The sequence below is a fragment of the Osmerus eperlanus genome, chromosome 13 (genome assembly GCF_963692335.1).
Source record: "Osmerus eperlanus chromosome 13, fOsmEpe2.1, whole genome shotgun sequence".
Classification (NCBI taxonomy): Eukaryota; Metazoa; Chordata; class Actinopteri; order Osmeriformes; family Osmeridae; genus Osmerus; species Osmerus eperlanus.
The window spans coordinates 9,192,365-9,209,712 of record NC_085030.1 but is presented as its reverse complement, the minus strand read 5'-3'; the positions used below and the strand labels follow the sequence as shown (position 1 = coordinate 9,209,712).

The 17,348-nt window shown below is 44.2% G+C and overlaps 1 protein-coding gene across 1 annotated transcript in view; it reads right to left on the bottom strand.

Annotated features, from left to right (window-relative positions):
• p2ry4 (pyrimidinergic receptor P2Y4) overlaps positions 1–16,151 on the bottom strand; it is a 32,264-nt gene extending 16,113 nt beyond the window's left edge. Inside the window, exons 1-4 of the mRNA XM_062476716.1 lie at positions 16,033–16,151; positions 12,975–15,715; positions 11,540–11,575; positions 10,890–11,067 (exon numbers count right to left, since the gene is read on the bottom strand). Of these exons, the coding sequence (XP_062332700.1) occupies positions 14,547–15,638 (1,092 nt within the window). The 5' untranslated portion in view covers positions 15,639–15,715; positions 16,033–16,151 and the 3' untranslated portion in view covers positions 10,890–11,067; positions 11,540–11,575; positions 12,975–14,546. The remainder of the gene's footprint in view (positions 1–10,889; positions 11,068–11,539; positions 11,576–12,974; positions 15,716–16,032) is intronic.
• Between the last annotated feature and the right edge of the window lie 1,197 nt (positions 16,152–17,348).

The window sequence follows — 17,348 nt, the reverse complement described above, 5'->3', positions numbered from 1 at the left end:
TGCTGTTCCGTACATCCCTTCAAAAACCAAGGTAAACTGACAGCACACATGCAATATAAAGCTTTTCTGCAGGTGAGCACACAACTTCAATGAGAAACTTGTTCTTCATTCTGCAAGACTTGTTTGTATAATAAGCCATCTAATTCAGTTTACCACATAACTACATGTCAAGGTGTATGCACCCAATTATAAAATATATCTAGTTAGAGGAAACAAAACATCAAATCAAGGTGAAGTCAATATGTCAGAAAATGCAATTCAGCAATACAAAACATTGGGCAACTCCAGGTCATCAAGCTAACTTGATGGCCACTCAGCCTGGCCCCTCATTGCTTTCCTTCACAGACGTTAAAGTGGAAGTAAAGGATGGTTGAGAGACAACAATAGTTTTTCTGGATCAGCGGATGGAGGAAGGAAGCAATAACAGACTGAGTGGATTAATGTTGTTTACCAGAAACATCGTGCATTGCATGCAGCCATGGCCTAACTGAATGTACAAGTTGGAGGTTGGAATGACAAAGGGTGAGACTATAGTGTCTGGTTGGGAATGTCCTTTATTGAACCATCTATGTTGTTGATCTCATTCATAAATAGCAGGAACTGTCCGTTATCTTCAACAGAACTGTGTTCTACAACAGCCTGTGTTCGTCCCTTCTCACCACACAACGGAGCACCTTGCTCAGCCTGGTGGAACATAACCAAGTCAATTCAGCTGTGAGACTAAAGACAACATGCAACATGCTATTGGCCTCCTGTAGCTGTCTGTCAGGAATGCCTAGAGTTGCAGCCTCTATTTTTCCCAGCAGCCCAAGCATGTCCTTCCTCATTATGTGGCGGTGTTAGCAGGGCCAAGCCCGGCTGCTGACACACACCGTGGTGTAATCTCTTTAACCCACCACTGTCACCCGCAGACAAGGCGTGACCACCCAACGCTCTCCATGCTTGGTCTCACTCGGTCAAGGGGGCCGGGTCTGGAGGTTGCCCTCGGTTGCTTGTTTTCCTACCTGCCCTCTACTTGACGCTGCATTATCAATCAGGATTGACTGCCTCTTTGCAATGAAAAGCTTAATTTCAAATGCAGTTAAACACCTTGCACTCCTTCCACTACAACAACACTGGTGAGATGACAAGAGAATCCAAACTGCATGAAAATAATCAATCGGTAAAAACCAGACTTGTTTAGTTAACACATTTTAGGCGAACATACTTAAGCCTTATAATGATAATGCTTTTTTTTTTTTTTGCTTCAATGACGGCTGAAGGGAGGGATGCATTTTTCATGCATTATTAAGCAATGAAGTTGAAAGCTAATGAACATATGTCACACCAAAAGAAAACTGGAGGAGAGGCACTTGAAATGAATACACAATTATTTTAAGCTTCCCTAGGCAGATTTCCTTACTTCTATTACAGAAGATTAAAAAAACATTTATATCAACACATTTGGTACATGATGCGTTAAACAGAGGAAAAAATACGTAAATTACCCTAAATTATAAGATTATACCCATAGAAAGCTAATTTCAATTCAGTTTTAATTAAGCAGACAATTTTGAAAAAATGGTTTTACTTCTAAGTCACTGGGTAGGGGCTGGAGGTTACCTTCCATTGTCTCTGAATGAGGATGTAACATGATCTGCAGTGTTTTTCTCTCTAAAACCCATTCTGCTGGCAAGAACTTCCTCCTCCGACAGGGCCCACAAACTCCAATCTGTAACCTCTGCTATCTTTCCTAAGCCCACAGGCCCGGTCACATCCATCTACACATCACCTGAGGTCTTAGCCTTGCACAGTGTCCTCCTTGATTTACTGCATGAGTATATTATGCATAGTGCTTCACCTGCAGACAGCCCTGTGTAGCGTGCAGATATAAAGGGGAAATTATTAAATGCACTGCTTTTCTTTCTTCCCATGACACATGGGTTAAAACACAATATCCAGTCTACAAGCTGATGCCATTCTGTTTAGTGATGTCACCTGTAAATCATATTTCATGAAACACCTCTTCCTCTCAGTATGATCATTTTACAGACTGTTATTGCCTGGCAGGCTAATTACAGCCCTCATTATTCCCCATGTATCTTTTGAATCATTGCCATGTTCTACAGTTTCCCCAAAACAATGGAAACTTTCTTATTTTTTTTGTTATGGAGAAAATGCTGAATCGTCATTTTTTGCATTGCACCGTGCCCATGCAAGTGCCTGCCTTTTGTTTTAGCCATAATTGAGATCCCACTAATCTAGACCCTTTTAAAAAAATGAAACAGTCTTTTTGTCAAGCCTTCATTAGTTAAAGATAATATTGTTAGAATGCGCAATTAATTTGCAGGGTATCTTTAATTAATTAAATACACCCAATTTTGTAATATGATTAATACGACCAAGTTGTTATCTGTATTTTCCCCCAAAAAACGAATATGTAATAGGAATACTTTATGCATTGATTGCAGGAATTGGGTCTTTTACAGTAGCCAGAACTGGAGGAGGTAATTACAAAAGGTAATTTATTAAATCTTTAAAGAACAAAACAAACAAGTATAAATTGATACATTAATCATGAACGTCATTACGCCTAATCTACGAATGATTTGGGTGAAAATGACAAATCTCTGTTGCGCTCAGAGCACTTGATAATGGAGATAATGGTCATAAATTTAGTTTCAGTCAAGGTCTCATTAAAATAGGCATAATTTAATTAAGAGTTAGCCATCGCCCTCCAAATATATTAATTACCTTGAGCGTGACGAGATGATTGGTGCGATTACTGATGATTTCATTACAGCCAGTGTTCTGGGTGCAGAGCAAACTAAGGTTGGAACCTGGCTGTGTTGACAGGATAATGGATTGGCTGGCCCAGGACCAGGGTGGTCACCTTGCCTGAGGTAGTAGGGCTGAGCTCACTTGAAGAGGTGACACAGAGGAGCCAGGATCCAGACACACTAAGACATATACCCACTCTTTACCAGTTGCCTTACTTTGCACACAAACAAACAGTTCAGGCACTTTAGACATATTTTAGTATTATAACTGGCTTTGAGCCATTCATACAAATGTAATAAAATATAAAGTCAATACGCCATTTGGAACAGATCAAATATACCTACACAATATATATATTATCATATTTGTGTATATAGTTTATACAAAGCCTCATGGTATTTGTAGGAGCTGTAATTATATTACATTAATTTGCAACAAAGAATATAAAAAAAAACAACAGCAGAAAGAACACTAAATCATATACCATGAATACACGTGTCTGTTCTTGTCCGGAATGTTAAACCTTTTGATTTATAATAGTGTGTTCAAAACAGTGTCTTTCACTAATGCAGGAGATTTGTCAAGGAGGGTCTGAGACTGACACCTACTTTGTACATATGGAGCAGTGGACTTGTATGGTGATGCACTCGTAACAAACACACATACACAGACACCCACACACACCAGAGAGGAGTGCAGCAGAGTGGACATCTCAATGCCACCCCCAGACTGATGTGTCAAAGAGAGACGCAGGCTGCTCTATCTGTGGCACGGGACAGACGTCTCACAGACCCACTGCACTCCTCACTGACAGCCACACAAAGACACTAAGCCACCTCGAACCGGAGCGAGCTCTCACTCTCTCTCTTTTATCTCTTTCTGTCTTTCAGTCCCTCATTCACTTATGTAAACCCATACGCATGTATGTGCCTGTACAAACACAAGATCCCCAACATCAACTCACTGAAGCATCCAAGTAGAGATGACAGAGGTAGTAGTATTATGTCATATGGTAAATAGGTTAGACAAACAACACTGTGAATTGCATTTCCTCACTGAAGGCAATGTATTTTCATCAATACACTAATCAAAAGCATCTACAGTAGTGTATAATTGTGGTAAGGTTTGCTTTTAAGTGCATTTTAAAACATTTGCTCAGAAACTACAGTGTAAAACTTAAACTTTCTTAAATGACCAACAGGTGATACCTGTGCTGGACAGACAGTATGTTTCCTCTAACAAACCCTACAAAGCAAAACCACATGAAACCCAACAGTACAACTGCATGTCTATTTTCATGTTGTATATTTCAACATAGAACAAACAAGTAGTCCTCAGAACTCCAGAGACCCCACACCATATCACTGTAAACAACCCTCTCTCCTATCTTCCTACCACCTCCAGCTCTCTCTCTCTCTCTCTCTCGCTCGCTCTCTTTCTCTCTCTCTCTCTCTCTCTCTCTCTCTCTCTCTCTCTCTCTCTCTCTCTCTCTCTCTCGCTCTCTCTCTCTGTTTCTCTCTCTCTCTCTCTCACACACACATACACACACACACAGACTCACCCAGCTCTGCCTTGCCCAAGGCTGCAGCTTCCCGATCCCTCTCAATGTCACACACACCTTCAGCGGCTGCCAGGCACCAGAGGACAGGGGACAGGGACGGGGGGAGGGAGGGAGGCAGAGGACAGGCGCACAGCAAGGGGACCGGGAGGGCATGTCTGTCCCTGCCCAGACTCCTGGCCGCAGCCACGGTAACGGAGAAAGGAGGAACGGCCGCTTCCTCCACCACAGGGGTAGAGAGAGACATTGAGAGAGTGGGAGAGAGAGAAAGAAAGTGAGAAAGGGAGAGAGTGAGAAAGAGAGAGAGTGAGAAAGGGAGAGAGTGGTAAAGGGAGAGAGTGGTAAAGGGAGAGAGTGAGAAAGGGAGAGAGTGGTAAAGGGAGAGAGTGGTAAAGGGAGAGAGTGGTAAAGGGAGAGAGCCGGGTGGCGGCATGGCGGTGCACACCACTGTGGAGCCCTCCCTGCTCTGGGACCCATCTCATTCAGCCAAGATTGCTTCATACAAAAGTTGACAATGCACCAGTGAAAGCCATTGTTGATATTCAACATTTTTTAAATTGCTGAGCAGAATAGACAACATGGCAGGCCGTAAAACTTGGCAGGGAAAACTGACCTGGAGCTTCCTAGCTGAAAGGGCCGGTGAGCAGGGGAAAAGTAGAGAGTCTGTGTGCTGGTGCAAAATAGTACAAAAACAAAAACATCTCCCATCCCAGAAGAGCGGACAACAATGCCCTCTGTGTTCCTTTGAGAGGACAATAAACCTTGGAGGGAAAATGCAGATCTGTATCACTAGCTACCAAACATGAATAATACAGCCAAATATCAATGCCATCAGCCTATTGTAGTATGGGATATTGTATCCTCAAGGCCAAACTCATCCATGCCAATCTTATAACAGCAATTAGGTGAGTTAAGGGTAAACTTTTACAGTATATGCTATTATTATTTTAGTTTGGGTAGTTATTAATATTACCATGGGAATTGTGCTTGTAGTGTAATTTCATAACAGGAATTTGTCATTTTTGCAGAAGGCAATCTAATGTCTATTCAGATAGTGTCGTGTCACGCCATCTTTATCTCTGATGTTAGTCTGGTTAGACTTGCTGATGTGTCCCGACAGCTAATGGTGTTGTGTTTCCGTCATTGTCACCGTGACAACTGTGCAGATTGATATAGACATTTAAGAAGCCTTTAGCCTCTCATCCGTCACAGCATAGGAGCATCTCTCACAGGCATGGAGGAGTCTGTGAAGGAGGGTCTTACTACCTCATGGTGAGTGTGCCTGTGCATGTGACCCTGAGGCCAGTCACAGTGTAGTGTTACCTCCGTCCCTGGGTCTCGGAGGCGGGACGGGGGTGGAATCTTTCCGAGGTTCTCTCTCTGTGATTAATGCAGATTCTGAAGACCCTAAAGAACCCCACTCTGCTATCTGAAACCCACCCATGTTCCACCAACCCAGGACACTGGGTTACCATGGGTTACCAGTACCAGCAATCTTATCCTCATAAATCTCAAATGAGGTTTTGCACTTTAGTGCTTAATTCAATGCATTTTCTATCATTTCTTCTACCTTGTGCCATTTATGTGCCATTTTTACTGAAATCCTTAGCAAACATTAATGTAATGGCAATTTATGAATGTCATACTTACTGTACGTGCAACCACACGTGGTGTCATAACTGACGTTGTACGGAACGGTTATGTCAGTGAGGCGTGTCCTGTCTGCCTGAACAAGAGGGTACATGGTGGGTCTTGTTCATGTGCTGAGAACCTATTCTAGCAGGCTGATCGCCGTGACAGGGGGCTTCATCAGCTCCGGGGAACACAGCCAGTCTGGCCCATTGACACAGCCAGGTAGAAGTGGAGATGTATAATTATATTGATCAGAGAGAAATTACACCTTAGAGAGATGAGGCTGGGCCCGTATAATCTTACAGGTGTGTTAACGCCAAGCCTGGGGACAGAGGGAGACAGGCGAGGAAAGAGAGAAGGAGAGGGAAAAAAAGGGGAGGGAGAAAATGAAGTAGAGAGAGAGAAGATGAGAAGCAGAGAGAGAGAGTTGAAGAAAAGAGAGAGAGAGAGAGAGAGAGAGAGAGAGAGAGAGAGAGAGAGAGAGAGAGAGATGAAGAAAAGAGAGAGAGAGAAGCAGGAGTACAGAGAACATGCAGTGTCTTTACTGGAAGCCCACGTCAGTCCCACCCATCACATACTATTAGCTGCCGTCAAAGTGCTAATTTTACTCTAGCATTACGCCCCCTCCGTGCCGCCCCCATCCCTCCCCCACTGGGCTGGATGGCGTAGCCTGGTGGGAAAACGACATACAATCCCCCGGCCGGCCCATTCAGGCCAAATTGGCAAATGACAGCTCTCCGCCTCTCGGATTTCGGGAAGTAAAAGGTACCAACGCTACTGTTCCACTGAGCACTGGTGAACCAGGGGTGGGGGGACGATGGAGGAGGAGGCGGGTAGGGAGGCGGGCTGGTGTGGCCGAGGGGGAGAAAGGAAGGCTAGGCTGGGGTTAAGCTCCTCTGTCCCTCTCCCCTGGCCTGTCCTCTGGGTCACGGTCCTCACAGGTAACATAGAGAGGGAGGAACAGTGCCTGTCTCAGCAGATCAAAGGAGCTTCCCTGGGACCAGTGTTAAAGAGCTTACTACAGATTCACCCTCTGCCTGAGGGGCACTGTCAGCTGATAGCACAGCTCCACACTCACTGGCTATAGCAGGTAATGGCCGAGAAAAAGCTACCGCTCCGATATAAACATAAACCTGCTCAAATGGGCCTGGACACACACACTTCTGATCTGATGCCTTAAAGGCCAGCTTTTAGAGGTACTGTCTCCCTCCAGACAGGATGTGATTTATTGGGATTAAATCCAACATCTTATCCCTCAGCTCAGCTCACATAAAGCAGGAAGACGAGAAGCTCGTCATTCATTCCCAGCACTGAGCAGTAGCATATCAGATGAACATTGGATGGCGAACACAATACAATGAGCACAAAACAGGCTTGGCAAGCATATGTACAGAAGCACGCGTATACACACATGCTCACAAACACACACGCACGTTACACCCAACAAAAGGGGCCCTTTCCTTAGCATTAGTCGTGACACACACAGGGAGAAGACACGGAACATATTGTGTTGGACACTAACTGGCCCCTGACTGAATGGTACTTTTACTGCTGCTAATTAAGTGCTAATGGCAGTTCCCCCTGCAGAGAATACTAATTAATCTTCTATTCTTCTGCTAGCAGAGCTTGTACTCCAGCTCTGCCTAATGAGGGGAAGCAGGTAAGTCTTCTCCTTGCGCTGGGTTAATAAGACACCATGGAAGGCTCTGGAAGCATTGGGCTATACACAGGGGTGTTTCCTGCCCCCCTGCACCCCCTCTCCCACAATTCACACACAAAGGGGAGCAAGGGCAGCAATGGGGCCAGCCCTTAGGGTAAGCCAGTAGGCCAGCTCAAGGCAGTAATGTGGAGACCACCAAGCTTGTTTTGAAATATGTTAATTATTTTTATTTGAAATCTTACCAAATGGAAAAAAATAAGAGTCAAATACTGTTATACCGCTATGCCTGGCATAGTGTATACTGTCTGTCTTTTACCAAGGACATACAGGAGATATGCAAATAAAACAGTTCACGTTTTTATAGCTTGGTACACCTACTGTCATTTAAATAGGAAATTGTCTTGATATTGAGTACTATGTATATGTTTACTGAGCGGAGCTGTCCACAACCAATAGAATTACTACTTGCAAACTGCTGATGTCTCAAGGAAAAAAAACTCCAGTTGGATACAGTTTCTACTTTGCTAAGCATATGCACATTTGAAAAATGAACACATCCGTAGCGTGTTTGGAGGCAGACTGCCAGGGGAATCAGATTCAAAGTGCTGAAGAATGAGTGTGTGAGTGCGTGTGCACAAGTAAACACAGATTGAGGATGGTATTCGAATTACCTTAGTGAGATAATGGCAGTGCATTAGATTAACTTTCATTCCTTAAATGCAACACATTTAGGTAATCTTGTCCCCCAAAAACATGTCAATGCCTGAAAGGCCTCCCTCTCGCTATCAGGAGGTTCTGGGCCCCCACTCTGGTGCAGCTGGGAAGGCGCTCCCGTCGACTGTCAAAACGCAGCGCCAGATCTAGTTATAAAATAATTGAATTTTCATATCAGAGGGGACCAGAGTCCCAGCAGACAATAGGAGTGCTGAGTCCTCTCTGATATTGGCTCAGGCCCTTTGCCACGCGCATGAAATCAGTATGTTAATGTTGCAGGGTTTTCTTTTTTTAAGGACACTTGTGCTCTCGCAATGTACTACCGATGCGGTTTCAAAAAATTGCAACTATTGATAAGTAGGAAGCCAGCAACCCCCTGGACCCCCTTCTCTCTTGCCAAACACACACACATACACACACCCTCCCCCATCTCCCTCTTCCAACCAACCAAGACTCGAAACGTCTCACCCCCTCCCCATCCCACACCATTATTAAAATAGTAATTTATTTTTCTAAATCAGAATGACAGCTTGCTTTCTTTTCTCTGCAGCAGGCGGTGAATCACCCAGCTTTAATTACTTTCGTAACTTCGCTGACCCTGTGAGCGCGAGGCTCGGCAGGAGAAAATGGGGCCTCCAACAAAGGCCTTCCGCAGCCACCGCCACCGCTGTTCACCCCACATGCTAGAATTTATCAAACTCTGGATTTTATACGATTTTGTTAACATTTCACCTCCTATATTTTTACACTCTTCTCCTACTCCCCCTTTGCTACTGCATGCACCCCCCAATCTCCTGGCCCAGCCACAAGGACGGAATTGGTTGTACAAGCATATAACTAAAAACCCTAATTTGAGTTCTGTGTGTGTGAGGCCATACATATGTGTCTTTGTGTGTCTGTGTGTGCGTGTGTGTCTTAGTGAAAATGCTTTTTCAGGCGGGTGTTAATGTGCACATCAGCGTGCTGAGACAACAAGGTCCCTCCAGCAGACCAGAGCAGGCCAAAGGTCCTTCTCGTCTCCGTATCCCCCTCATATCAAGGCCACGTCCTCCACAGCAGGCAGACACAGGGGACAGGAACCGGGCCCACAAAACACAGATCAACATGGATGAATGCTGCACTTGATCAGCACACAGGCCGTTGACCTACAGGGATCAGGGTCAAGCTGCAGGATAGGAAATCGATTCAGAGACACAGACCTATCAGGTCCAATGTCTGACCACAGGTCAAGCAAGGACTAATTCACCTTAAGGTGAAAAAAGCTGGGTGCAAGACTATCTCCAATGATCAAATGAAAGACAGACAATGACCTAACCCTGATCAGACACTGAGGTAGGAGAGAATGATCCAATAATGAATTTAAAGAACCAGAAAAAAAGATAACTCAACATCCTTCTTTACTCTTTGATACGTGGTTCAGTCATGTTTCGTGTTTAGCCAGCAGAGTCCTCCAGTTTCCCATCATGCCTCCTGCCTGTCTTATTAAAGTGTCTAATATGGTGTAATCCCTGCTATCGCTCTCACCTTCTCACGGGCGCAGCGCGGGTTTGGCTCCAGCGCTGGTGTGAACCAGGGGCGGCAAGTCAGGGTTGGTCTTTCGCTGACTGTCTGATAATTGAATGACTGATTATCCCACCCATTAATAGACAATGATACAGAAAACGCTGCCATATGTCCCGAATATTAATGAGAGGCTGCAGCGGCCTAGATAAGAGAAGCACCATGCCGTCTCTGTAATAGGGGTTAAAACAATTTGCCAGTAGTGCCAGAACCCCCCCCCCCCCCAGCCCCACTCTGCCCCCGTTCCCCCCTCACCCACCGCCCTACCCACACGTCTCCTCCCCAGGCTCCTCCCCAGCCCCAGGCTCCTCCCCAGCCCCACCTACGCGTCCTCCCTGCCTATTCCTCTGCCTGTCGCTATGCTAATCCAGGGTCCTCTCCAACTAGGATGCCCCCCCTCACAGGGCCACCCTTGTGCTTGGCCCTGACCTCCCTGCTCCAGGGTCAGGGGCGCCATTGTGTGGGAGAGTGCATTGAGGGCCACTCAGAGGCAGAATGACATGCTAATGACACGAAGCACAAAGTTGGGTATTTATGCTTTTTAATGCTTTATATATTAGGATGGAAAGGGGTTTCGCCTGTTACTGATTCATGCTGAACTCCCCAGTTTAATAAGCTTTGAATTATTGCTAAATTAACATCAAAATAACCCCTTGTAAAATATTGTGTTGTCCACTGCCTTCCTTTTCAGTGGCATGTTGGTCTGTGTTAGGGACTTGTCTACTTTGTGTACTTTATCACCTATTGACATCAAATAAAGACAATCTGAACAGTGCTGAACAGTGTCCCTCATAACTTGTGGAAAAAAGCATTTCAAACATAACTTTTAGGGCATGTGACAATAGTCTTTTCCTTAACAAGCTGAACAAAACGATGCAAGTGAAACGCCCAGGGCAGGGCTCCCCCTGAATCGCCATGCCAATCAATATCCAGAATCTATTAGTATTGAAAAGCAATATTTTCCCTTTTCACCTTCCAATAATTGTGCTTAATACTGTGAAGTACCTTATCATAGGTCTGAAGGTGAAAGAAAGGCTGGTAACCATGGTGACCATGAAAGCCATCGGTTTCCTTTTCAGCGGGATAATGAACTTCTCCCCTCCTTATGACACTCCTCCTCTCCGCTTACAGCCTCTCAGATTAAATTGTAGTCCATGCGTCCTTGAAATCCCTCATCTCCAGTCTATAATTTGCCAAAAAAGAGAAGAACACAGAAAAATGCAAGAAGCTCAACAAACATTACAACACTGAAAATTCCTGCCTGGATGAGCTGGGCCTAAATAGTTTTCTGCTTATTATGAAGCCAATGTCACAATACTTAACACACATTGTCTGAGAAGAAGTTAGGATACATTTTCTGCATTTATAGTTTTTGTGGATAGTGATGTAGTCTGTTAATTATAGACCTACTAGTTTAGGAAATATACCAGGCCAAAATGGCAGCAATCATGTTAAATATCAAGAAAATTCGTTTCCATCATTTTGAGACATCCTTCTTATTCAAGACAGACTCCGTTGCATCTTATTCGTACCCTGGATATATCACGAGTAGTCAAACATACTTATATAAATAATTTGAATCTCTCCAATTTTTGGATAGTTGGGATTCTACGACGTAGGACATTGAGTGCATTCAACCTTGATATCCCCCTCACCTGCGTTGAGTCTTCTGTCCTTGAGAGCGGAGACGCCTTTCATGTCAGGTCGCAATGGAAAACAGGGATTCCATCGAGAAAGGAAAGGGTGGGAGTTTGAATCAATGCATTAGTGAGGTTTATTAATTAATAATGACAAATAATGACTCTTGGCTCACATATACAAAATCAAGTCGATTTAATGACATGGGGGTAAGTAGACATGTCAGACGAATTTAAAACAAACCAACGTTTATTTTAAACAAATCGGTCATATTTGCGTTGAAACCAATTACTTGACAATAACTTATTTTAAGCATGCGTTTGACAGGCTTTTAATTATGCGCCCCTTAATTATTTAAAAGTGCATTTATTTCAAACAGGATATGACTTTCAGTGGCCATCTGTAGGCCCACTGACATTTAACCTAGGTTAATGTGAAATGTCAGACAATAGGCTAACTTCTCGGATCCGGTTTTTATTTAGACCTATAGGTATCTCGTTTAACTCATTAGAGACGATAGTTGACCGATTAACTTTGTCAAAGTGGTTTTAGAATGTTATTACAAAAAACAGTAGTGACACCTGCTGACCAAATGAAAAACAACGAATTTAGACTTACCCAATATGTGCAAGAACTTACCTCGGCATGTTACAAAATACATATATACATGGACAGATATGACATGGACCCCGCGTCGAGACATGGACCCCGCGTCGAGAGGGGCCAGTTGAGGTGGCTCGGGCATCTGATAAGGATGCCTCCCTGGTGAGGTGTTCTGGGCACGTCCCACTGGGAAGAGGCCCCGGGGAAGACCCAGGACACGCTGGAGGGACTATGTCTCTCGGCTGGCCTGGGAACGCCTCGGGGTCCCCCAGGAAGAGCTGGTGGAAGTGGCCGGGGAGAGGAAAGTCTGGGCCTCCCTGCTTAGGTTGCTGCCCCCGCGACCCGACCCCCGGACAAGCGGAAGATGATGGATGGATGGATGGACAGATATGTATACATGGATATCTATAAATATATATACTGTTAAATTGGATGACTGCTATGAACGCCTCGTAACACGCTGTCTCCACGTCTTAATTACTTGCATGTGTAGTCGGAGTCAGGCCACAGCAAGGCGCTATTACGCTAATATTCATCTATAGACAGTTTATATTATGTGGTTAGAGGTTGAGTCGACTGATGAATATTCTTGAACTAGAATCCTGAACATAAATTAAACACTTTCTATGCTCTAGATAGAATATTTCTCCATCTAATGCTATAGAATAGGTCCTTCACATCAGAGCAAACAATAGTTTGGATACACATCTGAACTTTCACATTCTGTATTTTCCATGGGGAGACAGTTCTGTATTTTTGGCATGCAAGGTGGGAAAGACTCAAAGAGTTGTGAGCGGAGCGCCCAGTGCAGCGGCATGGACCAGCTCCCTTCCGGGCTCTGTTACTCACCCCTTTGCTCTGACTTCCTCAGGTCTCTCCATCTAATTGATGGAGGACCTACGCCTTTGGCACCGCATTTTTGATACACGTCATCCAGTTTCCCATAGACTCCCTTTATCACTCATCGAGGCTGCATTGAAACTGGATGGGATTCAATGTTTATGCAATGATGCAATAAAGATTTCACAGATCAATGAAAAATAGGTAAATCAATTATAGTTATTGACACAAATAAATTTCCAAAGAACAACCATGGATTGTATATTTAATGACATTGTTACATTTATAAAAACATTATAAAACAGATTTAGACATGTGTGATCCTGGCATAGATTGAACTTACTGTAGTTTAAGGATCTTTGCTAACATGTCAACCATAAACATATTTGATAAAATAACTGATTTAGACCACATTTACACTCCACGGTTATAACAATAGTCAGAGCAAATCTAACAATCAGGTCTCACAAAAAAACAAAAGGACTAGTCAGCCAGTCACATGTTGAAATACTTTTTGGAAACTACCCCCAAAGTGATGAGGAAACAGGCTATCGCTTAATCGCTAAGGGAGCAGAAGGAAAACCCCCACCTCTTCTGTCCCCTGTCAAGGCGTGGGCTTCTAGGATGGAGACGCCATCCAGCCTGTACACAACCCCAGACAGACAGACAGACAGACAGACAGACGGACAGCCAGCCAGCCACTGATGTACTCAGCTTCTCTCCCTGCAGAGAGAAACAGCTGTGGAGCTTCTCAGGACATCTCAGTAACAGAAACAGCTGGAGCGGTCACTCTGACAGGCTGAACCTGCAACAGCTTCTGGGTCTCTGTGCTCAGAAAACACAGTGCCTCACTGTCCGAGTCACTGGCTAAACTCCTCTGTTGATTATTAATTCAGGCCAAACCATTCCACAGTAGTATTTTAATACATTCAACATAATTTCTTTTTGTCATAAGTCATGTAATTTTAGTGCACCTCTCACAGAGTGGCAATCCAATAGAAGCTGATATAGGCTATATTTCTGTCCTTCCTACTGAGCCGTGTACTGGACCACATAATAGGCTTTGTACCGACATTCTTCTGTGGTAATACTGGGAGGTGTATTCTGTCTCTGAGGGGGGAAAAAGACTGTTTTGTTTCCTGGATGAAAAGATCTGAACTTGGTCCTACTAACACAGCAGCCGCAACAGGAAGGAGTAAGATGAAAAACAGAAGTAACTCTGTCTAAGAGCTACAGGTCTTTGGCTTGGTGACAGAACAGAAGAGCGTGTACATGTGGTCATTATGTATATTCACTGTCTACTGCAGTGACGATAGAGTGGGCCTCTAACCCTTCAACCCTGAAATCAGCTCCTTCATGTAAGGTCTTTAAGGGTACACTGCCCAGATCTCCTTTACGCAGGAATTTGACCTCTGTATCAGCCTGGTGACTGGTGCCTTCTTATGCAAAAAGAGGGCTACCTAAACACAGGCAGTTTTATACAATCAGGAATAGAAGCACAAACCCTTCATATAATTGATATCTATAAGTTAAAGATATCAGGATGATGTCCCATAGGTGGCTACATGAGTTCCCATACTTCTATGTCTCCGGTTCACACCTGTCAAGATCTGGGTTTTTGAAAGCCAGGGCGATGTCAGGATTGCCTTTGGGCCGGGTTTGCATGTATGCGGCCGAACGACTGACTGTGGCCTGACTTCTCTTCGTCAGAGCTTTCATTAGCTTTGATCGATAATGATCCCCAGCCAGGAAATACAGAATGGGGTCTATACAGCTGTTCACGCTGGCCAGCGGCCGGGTGATCTTATAGGCAAAGTTGATGATGTTGAGGCTTTCGCACTTCACATCCAGCAGGCGAGAGGTGTAGTACAGGGTGCGTGTGATGTGGAACGGTACAAAGCACACAGCGAACACCACCAGAACCACTATGATCAACTTGATGGATTTCTGCCGCGAGGCCCCCTGCTGGCTGGGGGACAAGCCTCGTCTGGGCCGACAGAGAGCTCGAGCCATCTGGCAGTAACATACCATAATAACCAGGAAGGGAATGGCAAACAGCAGCACCATGACAATGGAACTGTAGTGAACGTACTCTTCGAAGGCCTCCGGGTGAGTGGTGTCATGGCACAGCATGTCGTTGTCCCGGGTAGTGGTAGTAACGAAGATCAGGTTGGGCACCAGGCACACAGTCACCGCTGCCCAGACAAGGCCACACACCAGGTGGGCGTGGTGTGACTTCACCAGGGTGAGAGCCTTAATGGGGTGGCAGATACCCAGGTAGCGGTGGACGCTGATGCAGGTGAGGAAGAGGATGCTGCAGTAGAGGTTGGCGTAGAACAGGAAGCGGACTATCTTGCAGGCGGCCACACCGAAGGGCCAGTGGCTGCGGTTTCCATAGTAGTAGATGAGCGTCGGCAGCGACAAAACGTACAGGAAGTCCGACAGCGCCAGGTGGAACATGAAGACTGTGCTGGTGTTCCACGGACGCATCTTGGTGATAAACATCCACAGAGCGACAGAGTTGAGCACTAATCCCAGGACACATACCAGGCCATAGGACAAAGGCAGCAGGATGTACTTAAACTCCTCATTGAAACGACAGCTGTCATTGGAATACCCAGAGGAGAAAACGGAGTGGTTCTGTGGCAGGTTGCTGTAGATGGTAGAGATCATCTTCTCTGTCTGGTACCAAGGCTTTGGCTACATGCAATATATGTAGAAATGTTACAAAATCTCTGTCTGGGACGTCTCTGTCGGGACAACCCCCCACCACCCCCCAAAAAACGGAACGTTAATAAAATCGTAATTTCACTTCAAAAGTGTTTTCTACTCATTTTCGTGACTTTTCATGATTGAGAAAAAGACAGTCTGAAGTGTGGATCTGTCCTGGAGAAGGGTATGGTAAACTGTAAATATAGTATCAAGAGATGTCGTGCTCAGTCATGGAATAAGCTCATGCTTTGCCCACTCGATTTGTAAAACATTTTTGGGTAACCGGTTCATTCTTACGTAACTAGCTGTACACGTGTTTTGAATGTGTTATTTGAAGTATATAAAGCGAACTTACCCAATATCATATGACCAACTCATGAAAGTTTGGGGAAAATTCGTCAAGTGACCGCTCCTCCAGGCGAACTGTTGAAAGTGTGCGCAAAGGATAACAATATACCCTCTTCAACTTTCCGTCCGCCCCCCTTATAGCTGAACACGACTACTTTACGGTGTCATGTGTCAGAACTACTCGTCAGTGCCAATGGCATTCAATCACGTATTAATTTTTCTGGCTTTTCAGATTGTGGTAGATAAAAGACGATGCTGGGAAAATACTTTATTCCAAGTCCTTGTCGAAGTCTTTATCACAATTTTGTTACACTGCTATAGTTTCACATGATTATGCATCTTGCTGTACATGCTAGACCTACAAGAATGGGCTACTGAGAAAACACTTACAACTATGGTGACAACAGATTCTGAGTTTTTAGTAGACTTCTTGTCTGCTTTGCTGTCTCTTCCTTGTACTATATATGTTACTCTCTGTATTCCAAACGTCCTCCCTTCAAATCAGTTACTAAGACACACCCTTAAATTGTTTCCTATAAAGTTAATGTTTAGACACTACTGTAAAAAAATAAAATGATCAACGTTTAACATTTACATTCAGGTTAAAAAGTCCAGTCTGGATCAAGTATTGTCTATGTATTTTCCACATCATCTACCAGAGTGACACCTCAAATGGCAGTAATAACATTATAAAACATGATCATAAAGACATAAATGTGGGAAGGATGAGCTACTCAACAGTTACACCACATAGTTGCACATGCCAGATGGTTCCATGCAGCTAATAAAAAATAAGACATAGACAGCATTGGACCAAATGTATCATGTCATACCGGACACGAATAAGAGTTTCACTATTGTTGATCTATCAACACCATACATACCACCAACCATGTCCTCTGCATTACTTTTAAATCCTGTACGCAGCCCTAAACCTCTTTATAACACATCTACCATAAAGGTAAATGCATGTTTTTGAAAAGGTTTGTCAACAGAGTTATTGTATTTCTGCTGTATTGTGTGTTTTTGGTGTGATAACACTGACGGGCATACTGATGTACTTGCAGAGGAAATGCCTTATGTAGCCCCGTGTATTTAATCTGTATAGAACAGCTAAGATTCCTGCCAGTTTGCTGACTCATGTCCTGCAGTTAAGAAAATGCCTATCAATCACCAATTATCCCACGTTGCAGATTTTCAAAAGAAAAATAACAAAATATATTGAAGATAATTTTCACTCACACACATAGCAGGATGTAGTCTAGACTGTGAATACATGATGCAGAAGTGATGTGTTGCGTATATAATATCTCAAAGGTCAGA